The sequence below is a fragment of the Micrasema longulum genome, unplaced genomic scaffold, assembly GCF_059751315.1.
Source record: "Micrasema longulum isolate JH-2025_06_02 unplaced genomic scaffold, ASM5975131v1 h1tg000494l, whole genome shotgun sequence".
Classification (NCBI taxonomy): Eukaryota; Metazoa; Arthropoda; class Insecta; order Trichoptera; family Brachycentridae; genus Micrasema; species Micrasema longulum.
The window spans coordinates 531,873-550,101 of record NW_028277691.1 but is presented as its reverse complement, the minus strand read 5'-3'; the positions used below and the strand labels follow the sequence as shown (position 1 = coordinate 550,101).

Genomic DNA, 18,229 nt, shown 5'->3' with positions numbered 1-18,229 from the left:
TTGACCAGTTTAGTATTTATTTGGTACAAATTTACAAAAAAATATTATCAGTTATATTAAGGAGAGCGACGTTGGAGGTTTCCACGGACCTGGCGGAGAAGAGAAGCCGTGCGGTGGATCTGGTGACAGATGGCGCGCTCCTGCAGTCCCCGGCGCGCCCTCGTACTGCGAAGAGCCTCCTCCAGCTGACGGACACGGCACTGCAGCTCGCGGGTTTGCTCCGCCGGGGACGCAGCCTCCAGGCTGGACAGTCGGTCGCTGTCGATCCCCTGGTCCGGGGACGGGCACCGTAAGGACACCTCTCCTTCACCCTCCCTTTCCCCCCCTTCGGCTTCCTCGGCCAGCGCGCGCTTGTCTTCATTCTCCTCTTTAAGCTCTTCTAAAAGTATTGCTAAACGATTTTCAGATTCTCGCAATGCTTCCTTCAGGGAATTTTTTTCTTTCTCCGAATCCTCGAGGGCGCTGCGATTCCTCTCCACTGACCGGCGAGAATCTTCGACAACTTGCTCGAACTTCCGAGCTAGGTTATCTATTTCATCCCGCTGTTCTAGGATCTTGTTCTCGTATCGTACCTTTTCAGATTCCAGTTCTTCCTCTAATTTTATTATTTGAGAGGCAGAATTCTGCAGTAAAGTATTCAGTTTGTTTTTTTCCTCGATAAGAGCAGAGTCCGGCTCCTGGTGGCGAGGAAGGCCCATTCTTCGAAATGATTCATTTCTGTCGGGTTCAGACCAACCTTCGGAATCTCTGTCGGTGTCCTCTCCGCACAGGATAGAACGAATCTTCTCGGGTTTACTTTTTTTGGGAGTTCGTTTACTACACGAGTCTGGTTTAAGCGGGTCGAGGGACAAAACTCCGTCTTCGTCAGAAACGCCGAGACATATACAGCGCTCGTGATAATTTTTTAACTGTCTTTTAAGCTCATCAACTTCGCGATCTTGTTGTCCCGAATCGTTGTTTCGGCACGACGGAAATGATTTAATATAAGGAAGAGTGGCGTCGTGGTGTCCCAGTAGGGCAGTAATATCCGCCAAGTGGAAAGAGTGCGACGGACGACCCAGAGAGAGATCCGCTAAGCTTTCCTCTAAATAATGAGAAATAGAGGGATCTAGTTTAAGGCCGACAGGTAACTCTAAAGATTGTTCCATTAAAAGCTCAACTTTTCTTCGTTTCTCTTCTCCTAGTACACACCTAAAATGAAATATAGGGATTAACAGACTGAATTGCCTTTTTTTTCACCACGCCATACAGATTAAATATTAACAAGGTCTACGTTCAAGAAGAGCCGGTGAAAAATGCTTTAATAGCATTAAATTTGTCAACTTCCGCACACAGGACTTACAGAATAGACAAACTATGTTCGGATTAAACAAATTAATATAATTAACTAAATCCAGCTTTTTCTACAAACATTTGGACAGTGTTGTTGACTGCACAATGTAAGAGAGAAAGATGTCTAGCTTGCGGGATATTTATTTATTCAATTTTACAATACGCCCAAGGGGCGTTTACAAAAATAATACTGGTAAGTACACGTAGAAACAAAAAAAGCATGATGCAATGCAAAATCAAAAGTGCAACTTTGCATAATAAAAAAGAGAAAAATATGGATACAAGAAAAATGTTAGAATTAAAAAGCAAATTGTAATTAACTTGTAAAAAATTGGTATTTTGTTTATTTCATTTCATTTAGGAAACCAACAGTTCTACATACATATTTATAGTAAACAAACAGATATAGTGTATAAACTCAGAACCAATAACAGATTTCCACAAAGTATACAAATTTAGTACAGAAAATATATTACATATAAAAATGTTTTAAAGAAAATACATTTTTTTTTAAAGAAAAGTAAGCTATTGTAAATTGGGCGGGATTAGTATGAACAAATTAATATTAAAAATAAATAATAAAAATTAATTTATAGTATATTAATAAGATAATAATATATGTATATGGTACACATATTGAAAATATTAAAAAAAAATATTTCAGAAAGAGATAAGATAATAATAATACACATCAAAAACAGAGAAAAAATTGCAAAAAAGAAAGTTTTATTAAGACTTTAATAATTAGTTTAAAACAATGCATTTAAGAACGTTTTAAGACCAGTTGTCATGCTGCAGCTGTTGACAAACTAGCGACTAAACCAAGCAGTTTGTTCGTTAGCAGAGTGATTTGTTTGACAGGTCACACATCATTTTGTGAATTGCAGCTACTTTGTACTAGGCGTTTGTGAAGAATAATAGAATATTCATGATTTTGTTTCACAGAAAATAACTTAAATAAATATTATCTTAAAAAGTCAACATTTAAAAAGGTTTGGCTGGTAATTTAGTAGATATGTATGCACTATGTACGTTAGAGGTGTGTAGTTCGCAAACGACCCTGTCATACTGACAAGATCCGAAACATTGAACTAGAGATATGTTTCTTTCATCTCGGTCAGTTAGTTCGCGAATGAAAAGAGTGCTGAACTAAATGAATCTTTGTGTCATTCAGATCTTTCATATCTTTGTGTTTTTTGGATCTCTAGCTCATTTCATTTATTCATTGAACGAGATTGTGTGCTTATCTCTGTGGTTAGTAGGTAGATTAGGTACCTACATATCAGGGGCGTGCGGTGAGATTTTCGGTTAGGGAAGCAATATTTACATACATATCCAAAAAGTACATAAATGCGTACATAAGTCCAGTATACCATGCATTATAACTCGTAAAAAATGAACTCCAAAATTAAAATATTTAGGTAAATCATAAAAACGCAAATACTTATTTTACTTATAAAATAAATATTCGTTTGTCTTTTATTTTATTTATTGCCAAAAAACATATTTATAAGCATTATCAATTTATTGAGTCACAAGTTCCAAATCCATGGGACTATGTTGAGATATTTAACTGGCTATCGCAACTGCTTATTAGGTATAATAGTTCTATATAATTTCCCCTGTTTAAAGAATTTGATAATTCACGATGTCTTCTAAAAGGCGATTCTTGTTTTGAAAGAAAACATACAACATCTATGAGTTTGGATATAATATATCTATTAGCTGCAACTGTATTGTTGTAAATATCGATATTTATTTTTTGTTGTTCACTTAAACAAGTTTCTTTTCTGTTTTCTTTATTGAAACGCTTGAGTTTAAAACATGAATCGATATGATATTAGGAACACTTGTGTCTTTTTGCAAATTTAATGAGATTGTTTAAATCACAAAATCCTTGTTGAAATTGTTAGTGCAGAATAAAACACACGGCCAACAATATAATTTTGACACTTGTCCACAACCACAAATCCACCAAGTTTTCGTATAAATGAAATTCGAAAAATGTCAGTCACATGATTTTGTTTTGTTATTATTTTTAAATTCGGCGTAGGTTTACCATTTTTAATAACAAGTTTTTTTTCGGCAAACGTTCGCGATGCAAAACTCTTAACTATCAAAGATTCCAAAACACAATTACACATATTATTTAGATTTGGGTATATATTTTTCACGTCTGCCCTATTTAATTAAAATAGATTTTCACTAATAGCGTAATCGGATTCTGTAAATATATAAACAAACTGACAGACCTAATTATTATTGGTCAACTAAAATATTATGTTATTTTATTCGAATAAGTGTAAGAAAAAAATCGATCAAGCGATTTTGTGCTCTTATAATACCGCAGTAGAGTTATATTTAGCGACAATAGACAACATTCGGTTGGGTCAAGCGATTCTAGTCCTTAATTTGTTAAAACACAGTACAGCATAACGAGATAATGAATTTGGAACGGTTTTTTGAAATTGCTTCCAGAATCATTGAAAATTTGGACTGCGCATGCGCGTACTCAGAATTTTAATACCATACGCCCCACCTCTTTGGAACTGTATGAATTCGCTGCTTTTTCAAGGATAGCGCTATGCGCTGAGATTTTTTAGATCCCAAGCGCAGTTCGCTTTTGTCCGAAGCAGGGAATGGTTGTGCGCTGGGGGTGTCATCGTCACATTTACAAATTAGATTGATTGTTTGTCGACTCCGTTACAGATCTAGTTGCATTAATCGACAAATTAACATTGTTAGTATTTGTTCATTATAATAAACAATATTATATATATTTATATTATTATCATTATTTTTTTTTTTTTAATTCTAGCGGTAAAATTTAGGGAACCAACAGTTCCATCCGTTCTATGGACGGACCGCGCATGCTACATATATGCTCTGTAACTATAGTAGGTACCTAAACGCCTATACTTATCGGCCGCACGCCGCGCCGTGTCGGTACCGGCTGGTAAAGGCACTTGAAACTTAATTCACATTAATTATGGAATGTCACAATAAACATGCTATTTTATGAATGATTATTTACGTTAAGATGTAAACATTAGGTAATCATATTTCATTATGCCCTAAAATGTGAACAAGAGATTAGTTTGTTAGCTCGAGTTTATTAGATATTATATATTTTTCTGTTCAATATCAATATTTAAAGAAAAAAAAAAATTATTCTAATATATTTATTAATTCATTATCAAACCATTCATATTCACGAACCTTTAATGGCCTTTTAGGCTGTGCCCGTGTTAAGCCACAATAATTAACATAAAAAAATATAAAGTAACTTATTGAATCGTTTATTACACTTTTCGAGCACTTTCTTTAAACAGAATATACACCATTCAACTTCTCAATGCACACCTTTTACTGGCACTAGCACTAGCAACCTTTTTTCATCGACGTTTGTTTATATTAGGAATAAAGACAAGAGCGATTTGAATACGTTATATACTTTCAAGTAGTTTGATATAATGCATATGAATATTCGATATAATCATAAACGTTATTCACCTGTGGGATAACAAGGAGTCCAAGAATTGAGCCATTTCCTGAAGGCGATTGGAGAGCATTTTTTCAATAGTTCTGAAATAATAACGGACAATTATAATACACCGAGAGAGTGATCACTGCACCGGTTGGAAATGGTGTAGTACGTACTCAGTTCCTAGATCTCGGTTCGCAACATAAAGAGAATCCTTCGCATTGGCACTACTCTTGTTGCTCAAATGTTTAATTTCTTCTTCTAGATCGGTGATTCGGTTCTCTTTGGATTTGAGAATTAGTTTATATTCGTCAACAATGCTAGAGTCACTTTCCTTCTCGGAACTGTTTATCTGCAACAGAGAAAAGTGATATAAGTGATATTTGTGCTCTTTTGTACAGAATTGCGGATAAATCTTCCCTTATAATACAGGTAGGCTGGTAGGCTGGTAGGCAGCACCCGCAGTTCGACACTTTCTTAGGTTACATGAAATTTACATAGATTCCCAGATTGTGTCAGTTAAAAGTCGCAGATAAGTCACTGTGTCGATACACCAATTGCGACATTCCTCAATCATATTAATTATTGGAACGGTAACAATAAAATATTATAGTGAATTTTTTTTTTAAATTTAATAATGACACATTCAGGAATCGGACCTCATACCTCAGGACCTCAGAACCTCATAAAAACAAGGTTAATTATTTCGTAATTATAATTTAAATTTCAGAAGTAAGGACCAATGTATAACGTATGTTTTAATATTTTTATCAGATAATATATTTTGGAATTAGAACCGGTCGACAAATTGCACGCTTGCAATTCCTGTTAAGTCCTTATACGAAAGAAATTTTTAATTTTGTGATTTATTAGTTTACGGCAGAAATAAGTAAAGTATAATCGGACCTGGATGACTGGACTCCAGTTTACCACATGAGTCATCTCCAGCTGTAATTCGGCTTTTCTCAATCGACACTGGAATAAACAAAGCTGTAAGTCTCTACGGTACCCAGATCAGAAGGAATTTTCCTTTTATATTTTATTATCACAATTTGTCCCCATTCCGAATGCATATCATCGCTTACATCATTATAGCGCAGATAGGCCATGTAAATTTGAAAGTAGAATAAATAAACAGAACAGACTGTTGTCATTGCATCTCCGGTCTTCCCTGCAGCACGAACCCAAAATGTTATAATGCAGGCAAGGTAATGGTGAACGGTTGGTGAACCTTTTACAATCCTATATAAAACATGTTTATATATTACTAATGAATTTACATATTCCGATTGATTATAATAATAAGGAAATAAGAAATTACGCATAGTCTACCCATACCTGTAGCTTGGCCACCCTGTCTTCCTTCCTCTGTAAGCTCGCCCTTAACTTCTCATTGTCCTTTTCCATCTGATATATGCGTTTCAAGCAACCTGCAAACATCAATCCGACACTCGGTTACAGTTGGGGTAAAAATCACTGAGTGAAAGTTGTTCAAGATAAAAAGAAGTTCTATTAGACTGAGGCTATCCGACTGTTTCCGAAAATATTCAAAGGTATGGTGACATTTAACTTGAACACTTAATTGAGCGAACACGGACCGCAAAAAGGCAGCTAATGAATTAGAGGCAAACAACCACCGAGGGTATGAAATTAGACGTATCCATCTCCCCGATTATTACACGAAGCAGATTAATCAAATACTGCAGAGACCGTTCTAGCTGATTCCAAACCACCCGAAGTGTGGTATTCGGCATGCTTCTAATCTCGAGGATGACATTTTGATAATCTAATCAATTAAAAAATAAAACATTGCGTATTTTTCTACTTAATATAATGTAACAACTGTAATTTACGCACTAAAAGTCAGGTATCTCGGAAATTATTGATGCTATAAAGTTCTAAAAAAAATCATTTAAATAATTATTCCTTTTATACCAAATAAAATAATTCAATTTAACATATTTTGATAAATTATAAAATACTGTATTAGACTATGTTAATCTTAGAACTAAATAAAATAGAATATTATTTTCATTTATAGCAAGCGGAATAATGGGAGTAATGTGGAGTTCATCTAGTAAATTAATAACAATATCCGGTATGTTTGTAGACACCTTTCCACGGGCGGACAATGGGACAGTGACCACTTTCGCAGGAGACAAAATATACATTTGACGGGATAATCTCTGTTGCAATAAATTTAGATCTTAATAACTCCCTAGGGAGTGAAATCCAGCCGGTCAAAATCTGATTTCAGCTCTCCTCAACATTGTTCTGCCATCTTACTACCGAAATATATATATATATATAAGATGTGCTTTATAAAATTTGTTGATTATTAGATTGAGATAAAGTATTCATTCGCATAAATGTTAAATAATGTAAAAAATTAAAAAATACTAAAATTTTTCAATTAATTATATTAATTTAGTACATATAGAATACAAATCATTTTTTATATCCACGGTAAATTATGCAGGTCTGAAAAGGCTAGTTTAATTTTCATTTACATAAAAAAACAGATAAATAAAATAAAAACCTTGAACCATCTGGCATGCGTTTCTGTTCTCCTGCTTTAGTCTCTCCAGGTGAAGATTCTCTTCCTGGAAGTTTATGGAAGGAAAATAATGCTAATAACAGTTATAATAATTGTGGCCAATTTGTGCAGCTCAGTTTCAATGATACTTTGTATGAAGGGCGCATTACATTTCAGATTTTGGTTACCATAATAATATTTCAATCAATCAGAATAATTCTACAAATTAAAGCAAAAAAACTCTAAAGAAGTTTCTGAAAAAAAACAGTATTTAATATTTTATCTACCTACCTATCAAGTTTCGGTGAATCAAAACAGATACGTAAGTCGACGAAATGTCACTTATCTTTTACCTTGAAATTCTCAAAGTAAGAAAAATAAATGTAAAAATCAAAATAAATTTTTAATAAATGTAATATGTTTTACCTGTATTTATAAATTGTTTACATTAAATTCATAAAAATAAAATAAAAACTTACTTCGGATATGATTTTTGGTGTGACATCATTGCCATTGCATCTGCAATTAATTTTAACATTATATAATATCAATTTTAAGATACACAATTCTAATGGAAAATAAGCTGAAGAGACACGAGCATCGTGAGCCTTATTCTTATTATTAATAAAAATCGTGGGCCTACTTAAACATTATAGTTTTGGCTGGTTTAGGTGATCACCATTCTGTCATCATTTGATCATCTACACCGGTGATGATGAACCTTTTTGAGAAGTGGGTCAAATTTTGTTAATTATTTTTGTTAGTACCAGCTCGTGGGTCACTAAGTCAGCGGCGTCACTCGGCAAGGGGGAGGGACGAAGATTAAAAACTATTTATTTTTTGTTCTCACTTTTTAAATTTAGTTTTTGTTCTCACTTTTAAAGTTTAAGTTTCCTTTTTGTTCTATGACTTTTACTTATAAGATATACATATTATTATTTTTTTAAATATGTTGATTGTCTGTTCTCTCTTTTATGATAAAAAAAGGTTTATTAACCCTTTATAGATCTGTGGCAAATATACGTGCCACTTTCAATAAAGGTCAATATCTCTACTAATTTCCATCTAAAATTATGTTTATGTACTTGTTTCGTTAGGTAAACAGACAGACAGTACTTGTTTTAAATGTCATTTTTGGTACAAATTGAAACCGGTGGTGCAAGTGGTAGCAAAAAAAAATAAGTGTCACTTATATTTGCCACCGACCATCCCGCGTGGAACTTTGCGCTGTTTGAACGTGTCTCGACTTGTTTCTCTGGTTTTTTCGATTCCAAACCGTCTTCAGGGAGAAAACTGGTATGATTTATATTTTTTAATGATCATATATTAGTATTAAATACTAAAAATATATTTAATGTTCGTAGTTTTGAGTATTTTGTTAAAAATATTTACCCATGTGTCAAATTCAACAGATTATATGGTTTCTAATATTTAATTTTGAAATATTTTTATCACGTATTTTATTGTACCATAATATTTTTTCTGTAGTAATACATATGTTAAATATTTTAAAACTAAATTTGAGCTGCAGAAACATAGGGCTGACATGTTATTAGAAAATATATGGATTTTTGTTTTGTTGCTTTCTTGGATTTTATTTACGTTCTTATAGTGTTCATTTCAGTTCACATTATGTTTAATACATTTTTTAATAATTTTAACGCCCTTTTAAAACATGGCAGATAATTACAGGAGACCATTGACGGAAAATTAATGTGAATATTATATGAACGAAGGAAATTACGAAATGGCCGACGAATCGGATATTAGAGGCGACTCAGATTCAAAAGATAGTTTAGGCATGCACCATTCGACATTTTCCTGACGTACCACTACAACAGCTGATGCATACGGACCATCCACGTCAACCAATAGAATGTCTCAAGCAATGGAAGATACCACGTTTTTAGACTATAGCGATGATTTGGTGGCAGATGCCGATTACATACCATGTCCAGGAAACCTGGCCCCGCCTTTTGATTATAGTAGCAGTTCCAGCGAGGAACTAAATACGCCTCTTCCAAATGGCAACTCTAATACCAACAACTCCGATTTTACTTGGACAAAGAACGGAGGGGATGCAAAACAATTTTCTTCAACAAATTTCAGTCATCAATTTGGTGTTAAATACTGCATTGATACAAAAAGTCGGTATAAAACTTTTGCTAACTTGTTGAAAATATTATTTATGATTGAAATTATACATTAAAGTGACTTATATGCTACACAAAAGGGACAGTCAAACGCAGCAACCTAATATGCTGTTCGTGCGAAATAGCACTTTGCAAAAAATGTTTTGCGCCATATCATTCTAGCTCAATTTTATTCACTACATATTATGTGGTGGTAAGTTTTGTATTTTTTTTTTTTGTATTTTTCAATGTGATTTTCAATAATAAACTATATTTCATAATATTTGGTTTGTTTAGTTAGTAGTAATCTTGTAAAACAATTTAATTTTACCAACAAATAAAAAGTGGACGAAATGTTTGCCACCGTGCGTTAACAGTTTATTGTTTCCTAAACGTTAGGTGGCATTATAATTGACCTCCCTCTGGAGCTTTTTACAAATGATAGGGATTTTTAAAAATAAGTTATCCTTACTTCATAAACGGACATTAATCGGCTTTAATCAAGTTTTCATTAAAAATACAAAAAAAATGGTCCCGTCCTATATGTGATTTTTCTCAAGCCTGGGTGCTCTGTGATGTAATTCACCACTGTAATTAGGCCTACTGGCCTGTTGTGGTGCAAAAAAAAAAATTTGAGAAGGGTAACAATAATAACAATGGTACAAATAAAAACATAATCAGAACTAATAAAATATTACATGAAGAAAATAGTCATAAGTGTTTGGCACAATCATCGTGGGTCATTTAAAAAAAAACAACGCACCATAAATAGCCAAGCTCGAATAAAATATTATTTTATAATAAATATCAAAAAACCTCCATTTTTTTTCAATTTTATTTGAAGACAATTTATAATCTTTTTCTTCATTTTGAAATCGGATAAATTGTTCTGTTTTGCTCTAAATATTTTTAATTACCAAAGTTCACCATGAATATAAGTGGAATTACACACACATTTTTATTATACAGCTGTGCGGAACTAGGTACAATAATTATTGCATGCGAGCGTATTATACTACTAATGGCAGCATTCCGTTATCCGCACAGGACGGTACATGCGAGGCGCGTTTAAACAAGTTAGATATGACGAAGGAGAGTGAAACAAAAATACTGATGACAACTGCAAAGGTTGCAGTGTCTCGTACATTTTTCAAGCAATGTATTTAGTTCCGCAACAACGGCAACAACCGCGACAGTCTCCTTTACATTTCACAAGAAAGTCACAAGTGCTTCAGGCTCAAGTCCTAGAACTATTAAGATACACAATAGTGCAGTGAAAAACCACTTTCAATAAATACTTCATATACATTATTTATTATTATTATTATTATTATCTATTATTTATCATATCACATAGATAAAATTACACATTTTTATTTTGATTTATTATTATGGTTTTCATATTGACTATAGACGTTAATGTTATCCAAATCTTCTGTTTTATAATTCACACCTGTTCTCGTGGCTCTGTTCCGCGAGGTCATCCTGAGGAGTAGAACAGGCGCCCAACTGCTGCAGCAGCTCAGCCTCACGCTTGGCTGCCGCACTCTCCACCAGGTCCATGGCGCGCGCCGCCGCACACAACAGCTCCTGCTGCTCCTTTACTTCCCTTCTCAGGTTCTCCACGCTCACCTGCGCAACAGATGGAACAAGTGTGATGCGACGATGTGTCCTACGTACCTAAAGTACATTCAAGGCCTCAGTGCCTCAAGGGTCAGTACTCGGACCACTCCTCTATCACCTTTACACTAAAGATATAGAGAACATTATCAAAGAATGTGGATTGTGGTCTCACTGCTATGCAGATGATACGCAGATTTATTTTTATTGCAAACCAGGCGAGAGAAGTGTGCTTGTCAATTTAATTGATGGATGCATCAAGAAAATAGGAAACTGGATGGCTGAAAACAGACTAACATTGAACCCATCAAAAACTGAACAGCTGTGGGTGGCTTCAGCCAGACGACAGAATTTGATCCAGGATACGGCTCTACCCAATGTAGGGAGTACCGCTTTACCCACCGTTAAACTACTGGGAGTTTTACTAAATTCTGACCTTTTTCTTGACGCTCAAATTAGTAGAACGATAATTTTATGCTTCTACCAGCTGAGACAAATTAAATGCATACACAAAAATTTTCCGGTTGATGCCGTCCGTCAATTAATAAATGCGTTTGTAGTGTCTAGAGTCGATTATTGTAATGGTATCTATGCAGGTCTACCAATGAACAAAATGACTCGCCTACAATCTGTATTGAATGCCGCAGCGAGACTTATTTTCGGAATCTCTAAGTTCAGTCATATCACTCCACTACTTCGGGAACTACACTGGCTACGTTTTCCACAGAGGGTCGAATACAAACTCTGTTGGCTTATGTATAAGTCACTGCACAACTCTGCTCCGGAATATCTAAGGGAACTATGCATTCCAGATAAACTAGCTGACAGGCGTTTCACGCTTAGATCAGCTATGTCTACGGCGAGAGAAAAAGTTATTATACCTCTACGCAAACAGCGCACTAAATTTAGTGAACGCGCATTTGCGGTCGCAGGCCCTACGGCATGGAATGCTCTCCCAGCAGAGGTGTGAGGCTGTGAAAGTGAAGTGATGTTTCGGAAAAAACTTAAAACCCACTTGTTCTCTAAATCATTTGAATAAATCCGTAGCATGTGACAACAAAATAAATTGTTTTAATTAAATTACAATTTCTAAAGCTTCAATTCAATTAATTTAACAATAGAATCACTATGTAAAGCGCCCTTGAGGTATTTTATTACGAAAATGGCGCTATATAAGTTATCCATAATAATAATAATAATTCAGGGAGACTGAACCGCCGTACATGTGGGAGCCATGAGCCCATCGAGATTGGCCAATTTCACACTATGGCAAAAGTCTACACGGCATAGTAATATAACACGGGGTGGATTGGTATTTATAGTATAAGATTTCATTTTATTATACTTGCTTTATGCCAGGCATAGGCAAGAACCCATACAACACGAGGTTGACTGATCTCCACTCGATTTCTCTTAGCAAGATTTTTACCGGTGAGTGGCCGCTTATTATATTTCAAAAATATACAAAAAAAATTACAAAAAATATTAATCTGCCCTTATTGATTTTTATGTGGAAATTTTAGTAATAATGAACTGACCTAAGAGTAGTAATAAGTATGAACTAAAACCATTATATGATTATCAACCATAAAGTTGGATACAGTTTACAGGAATACAACGAGCCGTAGGCACTTGGGTCGAGAATCGCAAGCGCAAACCGAAACCGTTTATTAAACTTTGGAAAACCAAACCAAAAATTTGGAACTCTTTTGTTCTAGGCGATAGAGCTAAAAGGCTTCTCATGCAAATCATTACTCTGGGGAACAGACTGTATACAAGTTCTATAGGGTGAAATGTCACCTTAAGTTGGATGTTCTGCATGGTGAGGTTATGCTGTGTGAAGGTGTTGTGCGGAGCCGAGGCCTCGAGGCGCTCCTCGAGGAAGTAAACCCTCAGCTTGAGGTTGAAGTTGTCCTTGCGTAGAGCGGCCGCCTGTTCCTCATACTCTTTCATGGTGCGAGAGCAGCCGGCATCCTCCCGCGGCCTCCCTGGACAAGACAATATTCATTTACATTACTGCATAAAGCTACAAACAATTTATCCAAGTATATATTTCTTTGTATACATATATATAAGTGACAACGCCGCGTAAGTTATTTTTGCTATAGGACGGCCATAGAAACTGCTTATTTTATCCAATTGAAGAGGGACAGATTTAACAATGTTTGATTATGTCCAAATGCTTGTCTCATAAGCCCTGTAAATGCCTAGACTTCCATATTCCCTTCACAATTTTTTTTCCCTCTCTGTTGAAATAAATTTAAATAGGGAAATATTTATTTAAAAGTGCTCAAGTGCCATAATCCGAGGATAAAATACGGGAATACATTTGTATGAAGAAAAGTCAGACCGCGTTTCCTCTTGAAGTGAAGTTATTTTTTATTATTTAATTTTTGGACCGTGTTATTTCGAAACCGTGTATAACGAGGTCCCGGTGTATATGTTCCAAATGGCAGTGGGTGACGCGCAGTAACTCACCTCCCGCCGGAGCCGGGGCCGGCGCTCCGAAGGCGGGCGGCGCGGAGCCGGAGGGCGGCCCCGATGTGCGGAAAGTCACTTTACGTCCGCCACTGTACGCTGCTGACGCTTCTGACGCTGCTGACGCTGCCGCGCGAGCCGCGCAATGCGAAACAACGGCCACGACGGCGACCGTAGTTTGGAAATAGAACCAATTTTCGCGCCGAAGTCGGTACAAGTAGAAGGTAGGTGATAGGTACTCGGTACTCGCTACTACTACGCTAAAGGCAGCTCTACACGTTGGCCGATACGTTCACCAGTATGCTGGCAAATACGTATCTGCAAACGTGTAGTAGAGAGTATTTGCGGTCAGTTTTTCAACACAGATCTAAGGGTGCTGATCGAACGACTGTCATATCGCCTGCACGTTGGTCCAGTTTTTAGTACGCTACGAACTACCGGAGGGAGCGCGCGCGTTTTTTTAAATCATATTTCGCCCATTTATATTTGGTTTTCGACAAAATGGCGCCTTAAATATGAGCAACGAATTTTTTTTTTAATTATTGAGTTATACCATTGAGAAAACTGTTTATAAAAATACAAATAACCTAAAAATCCTTTATTTCAATGTGTACTTATTATTATTTTATTTTATTAAAATAAACGGCACTTAGTGCTTTTTACATATTAGTTACAAATACGATCAAATATACATATATGTAAGCATAATTATAAGTAATACAGAGCATTCAAAACAATATTATTAATTCACAAATTAAGAAAGTCTAAAAAAGATAAACTATATTAAAAGAAAATTTATTACTAATTATAGAATTATCGATAAAAATGATAATTTGGTATTAGAAATACTTTGAACCAGTTAAAAAAAAAACTAAGAAAAAAAAATTGAAGAACCTATGAGCGCTATATAAATTAATAAATATGTAAACTACTGAAACGTTTTTATATATTTAGTTTTTCCTCGATTCCACATTTCTCGTAATTTAATTGTGGATACAAATAAATGTATATATACAAGCTTTATTTAATAGGTCTATACTTTTGGTTCATTTGTTTTAATGGCTGTTGTTTTTTTTTTAAAATAAATAACAGCCGTAATTTGTAAATTTATTTACTAATTTTATTAAAAAAAAATATTACTTTTACTTTTATTAGGTATTACTTTAAGCAATAAGTCGGGCAAAGTGCATGCATTTTCCGTTCGAAGTTTAAACAAATAAATAAAATAAAATAAACGTAGCGGCGGTAACAGTTTCATCCATCTCGGTGCCTGACAACTTATTTTATTTGATTTTGACGTACGCGCCACAAATTGTACACATCCGCAGCCCGCACGTCAGCATCGGCTCGCACCGAGACACTGAGACACTGAGACACTGAGACACCGAGAGTCACAGAGCGACTCGCTAACGTGCGGGCAGCGCAGCGGGCAGTGTGGCAATTTCGTTGCCAATACGGGCGCCGCGCCAGCGCCAGCGTGGCGTACTGGTTAGCGTAGAGACAGACACCTACACGATAAAATGTAGCTTATCCAATGTAAAAATCGTTTTTAACACATTTCGAATGCACATTTTAAAGCGTCATAGTTTATCGTCGTACTCGGCCATATTAGTCGGCCAATCATAAATCTCGAAGCATTAAGAAATTAATCTAACGAACCCATCGCCCTATTAATACACGTAAATAGATGAATGAATCTGTAACTAGCAATGTCACGAAAATAACAACAACAAACCGGCACGCGGCGCCGCTACTACTATAAATGGAGTTAAAAAAATTGTTGCGGCATTAACCAACAAACAATGTATATTAGATCCGATGCCAACATGGCTTTTGAAAAAATGCATTAACGTATTAGCTCCATTTTTAACAGATGTATTACATTATTGTTCACGCCAGCTGGTGCAGGGTTCTCGCTTCGACGGTCTCGCCAATCTCGGGTGACATGCGAACGAAGAAAAAGACACACAGTTCCTTCAAAATACTATTTATTATCTAATTCCGCAATGTCACATAAATCTAAATTGAAAATAGTCTGAAAAAGTTGAGCGGGCACATAGTCATTAAATACACAAATCAGCTCAAATAAAACCACAGGGCAATCACACCCTCACACTCGCAACTCGTAACACTCGAGGATGCGTACAAGCCTCGCCTGTCACTTAGGACCTTCCGTCATTGTCTCTAGAGGCACACTATTGAATGTCACAGAAATAATAATTATTGCAACTATCCTAAAAGATAACTGCAGATCCTTTAAATGATTACGGAGGTAACCACATTTACCTAATACACGTAACACTCGAGGATGCGTACACTCCTCGCCTGCTACGGTCTGACTTTCCGTCAGCAACTCTACAAGCGCACTTGCAGACTTCAAGATGAAGACTAAAGCTTGTTCGTCTCTCACAAGCTTTCCAAAACCTATTTCGATTACATTCTACAAAAAATACTGATATTTTAGTGCCAAACAAAATATATCTAAGACCTTTTCAAACAATTACGAGATTTCTCTTCCTCAATTAAATTATATGTGACATCCTAGGACAAGAAACAATAAACTAAACTAGGATCTTAACACGGGACAAATGTCCGGTTCTTTGAAATATTATATAAAAAAATACAAGGGTACAAAGTATACACAGAAAAATAAATATCTCAACTTCAGTAGACGACATTTAAAAGGGCATAAAACAATAATTCACGATATACGACACTTTTGAAATAAATGAACATGTTGCAAAGCCGAACAATAACATCTGAAATTGCTAGTCGGTATACAAAATTAACCAATAAAGCGTTCTTTGTAAAGTATTATTTTAACCCGCCAAATCTTCGGAACGAAGTTAGTAATTTAAATGCGTTCTGTAAAGAATTATTTAATAAACGAAATATTGCTCAATTTAGTTTTGGCCCCAACAACATCCATGGAGCGCAGCATTGTTCCGAGAGCCATAAAGAAAGCAAATGTAACTCCACTTTAAAAAAAATCACAACTAGATGTGGAAGATCTTTCCAGTTTTCGTCCTATTTCAAATCTTCCCATCGTATCAAAAATACTAGAAAAAATAGTTTCTCATGGGCTCGTTAACTATATCGAGCGGAATTCTTTATTTTCGGTAAGGCAATCGGCATACCGACGTTTTCATTCCACGGAGACGGGAGTGATAAGAGTACTGTCTGACATTATAACGGCGGTGGACTCTGGTAATGTGGTGTTGATGGCTCTTCTGGACATGAGTGCTGTATTCTATACTGTAGACCATAATATTTTGCTTGAACGTCTGGAGAAAACTTATGGTATCCGTGATCAGGCACATATGTGGTTCAGTTCATATCTTAATAAAAGAGAATATGCAGTTGTGTTCCAGGGTAAAAGCTCAACCAACTTTCGGGTGTCTACAGGAGTGCCTCAAGGGTCAGTACTCGGACCACTTCTCTATCTCCTTTACACTAAAGATATAGAGAACATTATCAAAGAATGTGGATTGTGGTCTCACTACTATGCAGATGATACGCAGATTTGTTTTTATTGCAAACCAGGCGAGAGAAGTATGCTTGTCAATTTAATTGATGGATGCATCAAGAAAATAGAAAACAGGATGGCTGAAAACAGACTAACATTAAATGAACAAAATGACTCGCCTACAATCTGTATTGAATGCCGCAGCGAGACTTATTTTCGGAATCTCTAAGTTCAGTCATATCACTCCACTACTTCGGGAACTACACTGGCTACGTTTTCCACAGAGGGTCGAATACAAACTCTGTTGGCTTATGTATAAGTCACTGCACAACTCTGCTCCGGAATATCTAAGGGAACTATGCATTCCAGATGAACTAGCTGACAGGCGTTTCACGCTTAGATCAGCTACGTCTACGGCGAGAGGAAAAGTTATTATACCTCTACGCAAACAGCGCACTAAATTTAGTGAACGCGCATTTGCGGTCGCAGGCCCTATGGCATGGAATGCTCTCCCAGCAGAGGTGCGAGGCTGTGAAAGTGAAGTGATGTTTCGGAAAAAACTTAAAACCCACTTGTTCTCTAAATCATTTGAATAAATCCGTAGCATGTGACAACAAAATAAATTGTTTTAATTAAATTACAAATTTAAAAGCTTCAATTAAATAATTTAACAATAGAATCACTATGTAAAGCGCCCTTGAGGTATTTTATTACGAAAATGGCGCTATATAAGTTATCCATAATAATAATAATAATAATACTATAGGAATTAGGAATGTCGATCTACCATGTGAACAATCCATTTACTCTGACACATACTGCGCTGTCCTTATACAGGGAAGCACTAGCCCGCATCCGCTCCGATAAAACCTACAATATTTTTTATCTGTCAACTCTATCAAACGCTTTTTGTTAATTGATAAATGTGCAGAAAAGCTTTCTGCTTTCAGGCGAAAATGATGTTTTCCTTGATGTTAAAGATGCTAATGACGTTTAAAAGAGAGTCGGTGTTTATTTTATAATAATTCGAAATTGTAACGTTTTAGTATGACCGAAACCGATAGTAAGACCTTCGGTATTTAAAACGGTTTTCGGGTATGCGGAGAGTGCGTTCGCTGCAATATTTCATCGGATTGGCACCTAAGGCGTAAGGCTGACCCTACATACCTTCCACTTAACAA

At 35.7% G+C, this 18,229-nt stretch overlaps 1 protein-coding gene across 15 annotated transcripts in view; it reads right to left on the bottom strand.

The window, feature by feature from the left end:
* Positions 1 to 18,229, bottom strand: part of LOC148281131 (uncharacterized) — a 43,277-nt gene continuing 25,048 nt past the window's right edge. For 5 of the 15 annotated variants that reach the window (XM_088227248.1, XM_088227249.1, XM_088227253.1 and 2 more), the window contains 9 exons: positions 12,905 to 13,092; positions 10,938 to 11,116; positions 7,832 to 7,871; positions 7,356 to 7,419; positions 6,155 to 6,246; positions 5,723 to 5,791; positions 4,993 to 5,168; positions 4,846 to 4,917; positions 1 to 1,191 (listed from right to left, as the gene is read on the bottom strand). In XM_088227248.1, coding sequence (XP_088083374.1) covers positions 57 to 1,191; positions 4,846 to 4,917; positions 4,993 to 5,168; positions 5,723 to 5,791; positions 6,155 to 6,246; positions 7,356 to 7,419; positions 7,832 to 7,871; positions 10,938 to 11,116; positions 12,905 to 13,092 — 2,015 coding nt within the window. In that variant the 3' untranslated portion in view covers positions 1 to 56. Of the gene's footprint in view, positions 1,192 to 4,845; positions 4,918 to 4,992; positions 5,169 to 5,722; positions 5,792 to 6,154; positions 6,247 to 7,355; positions 7,420 to 7,831; positions 7,872 to 10,937; positions 11,117 to 12,904; positions 13,093 to 13,582; positions 14,091 to 14,884; positions 15,095 to 15,241; positions 15,341 to 18,229 lie in introns of those variants that run through there. The other 10 variants (XM_088227250.1, XM_088227251.1, XM_088227256.1 and 7 more) reach the window with 6 other exon arrangements.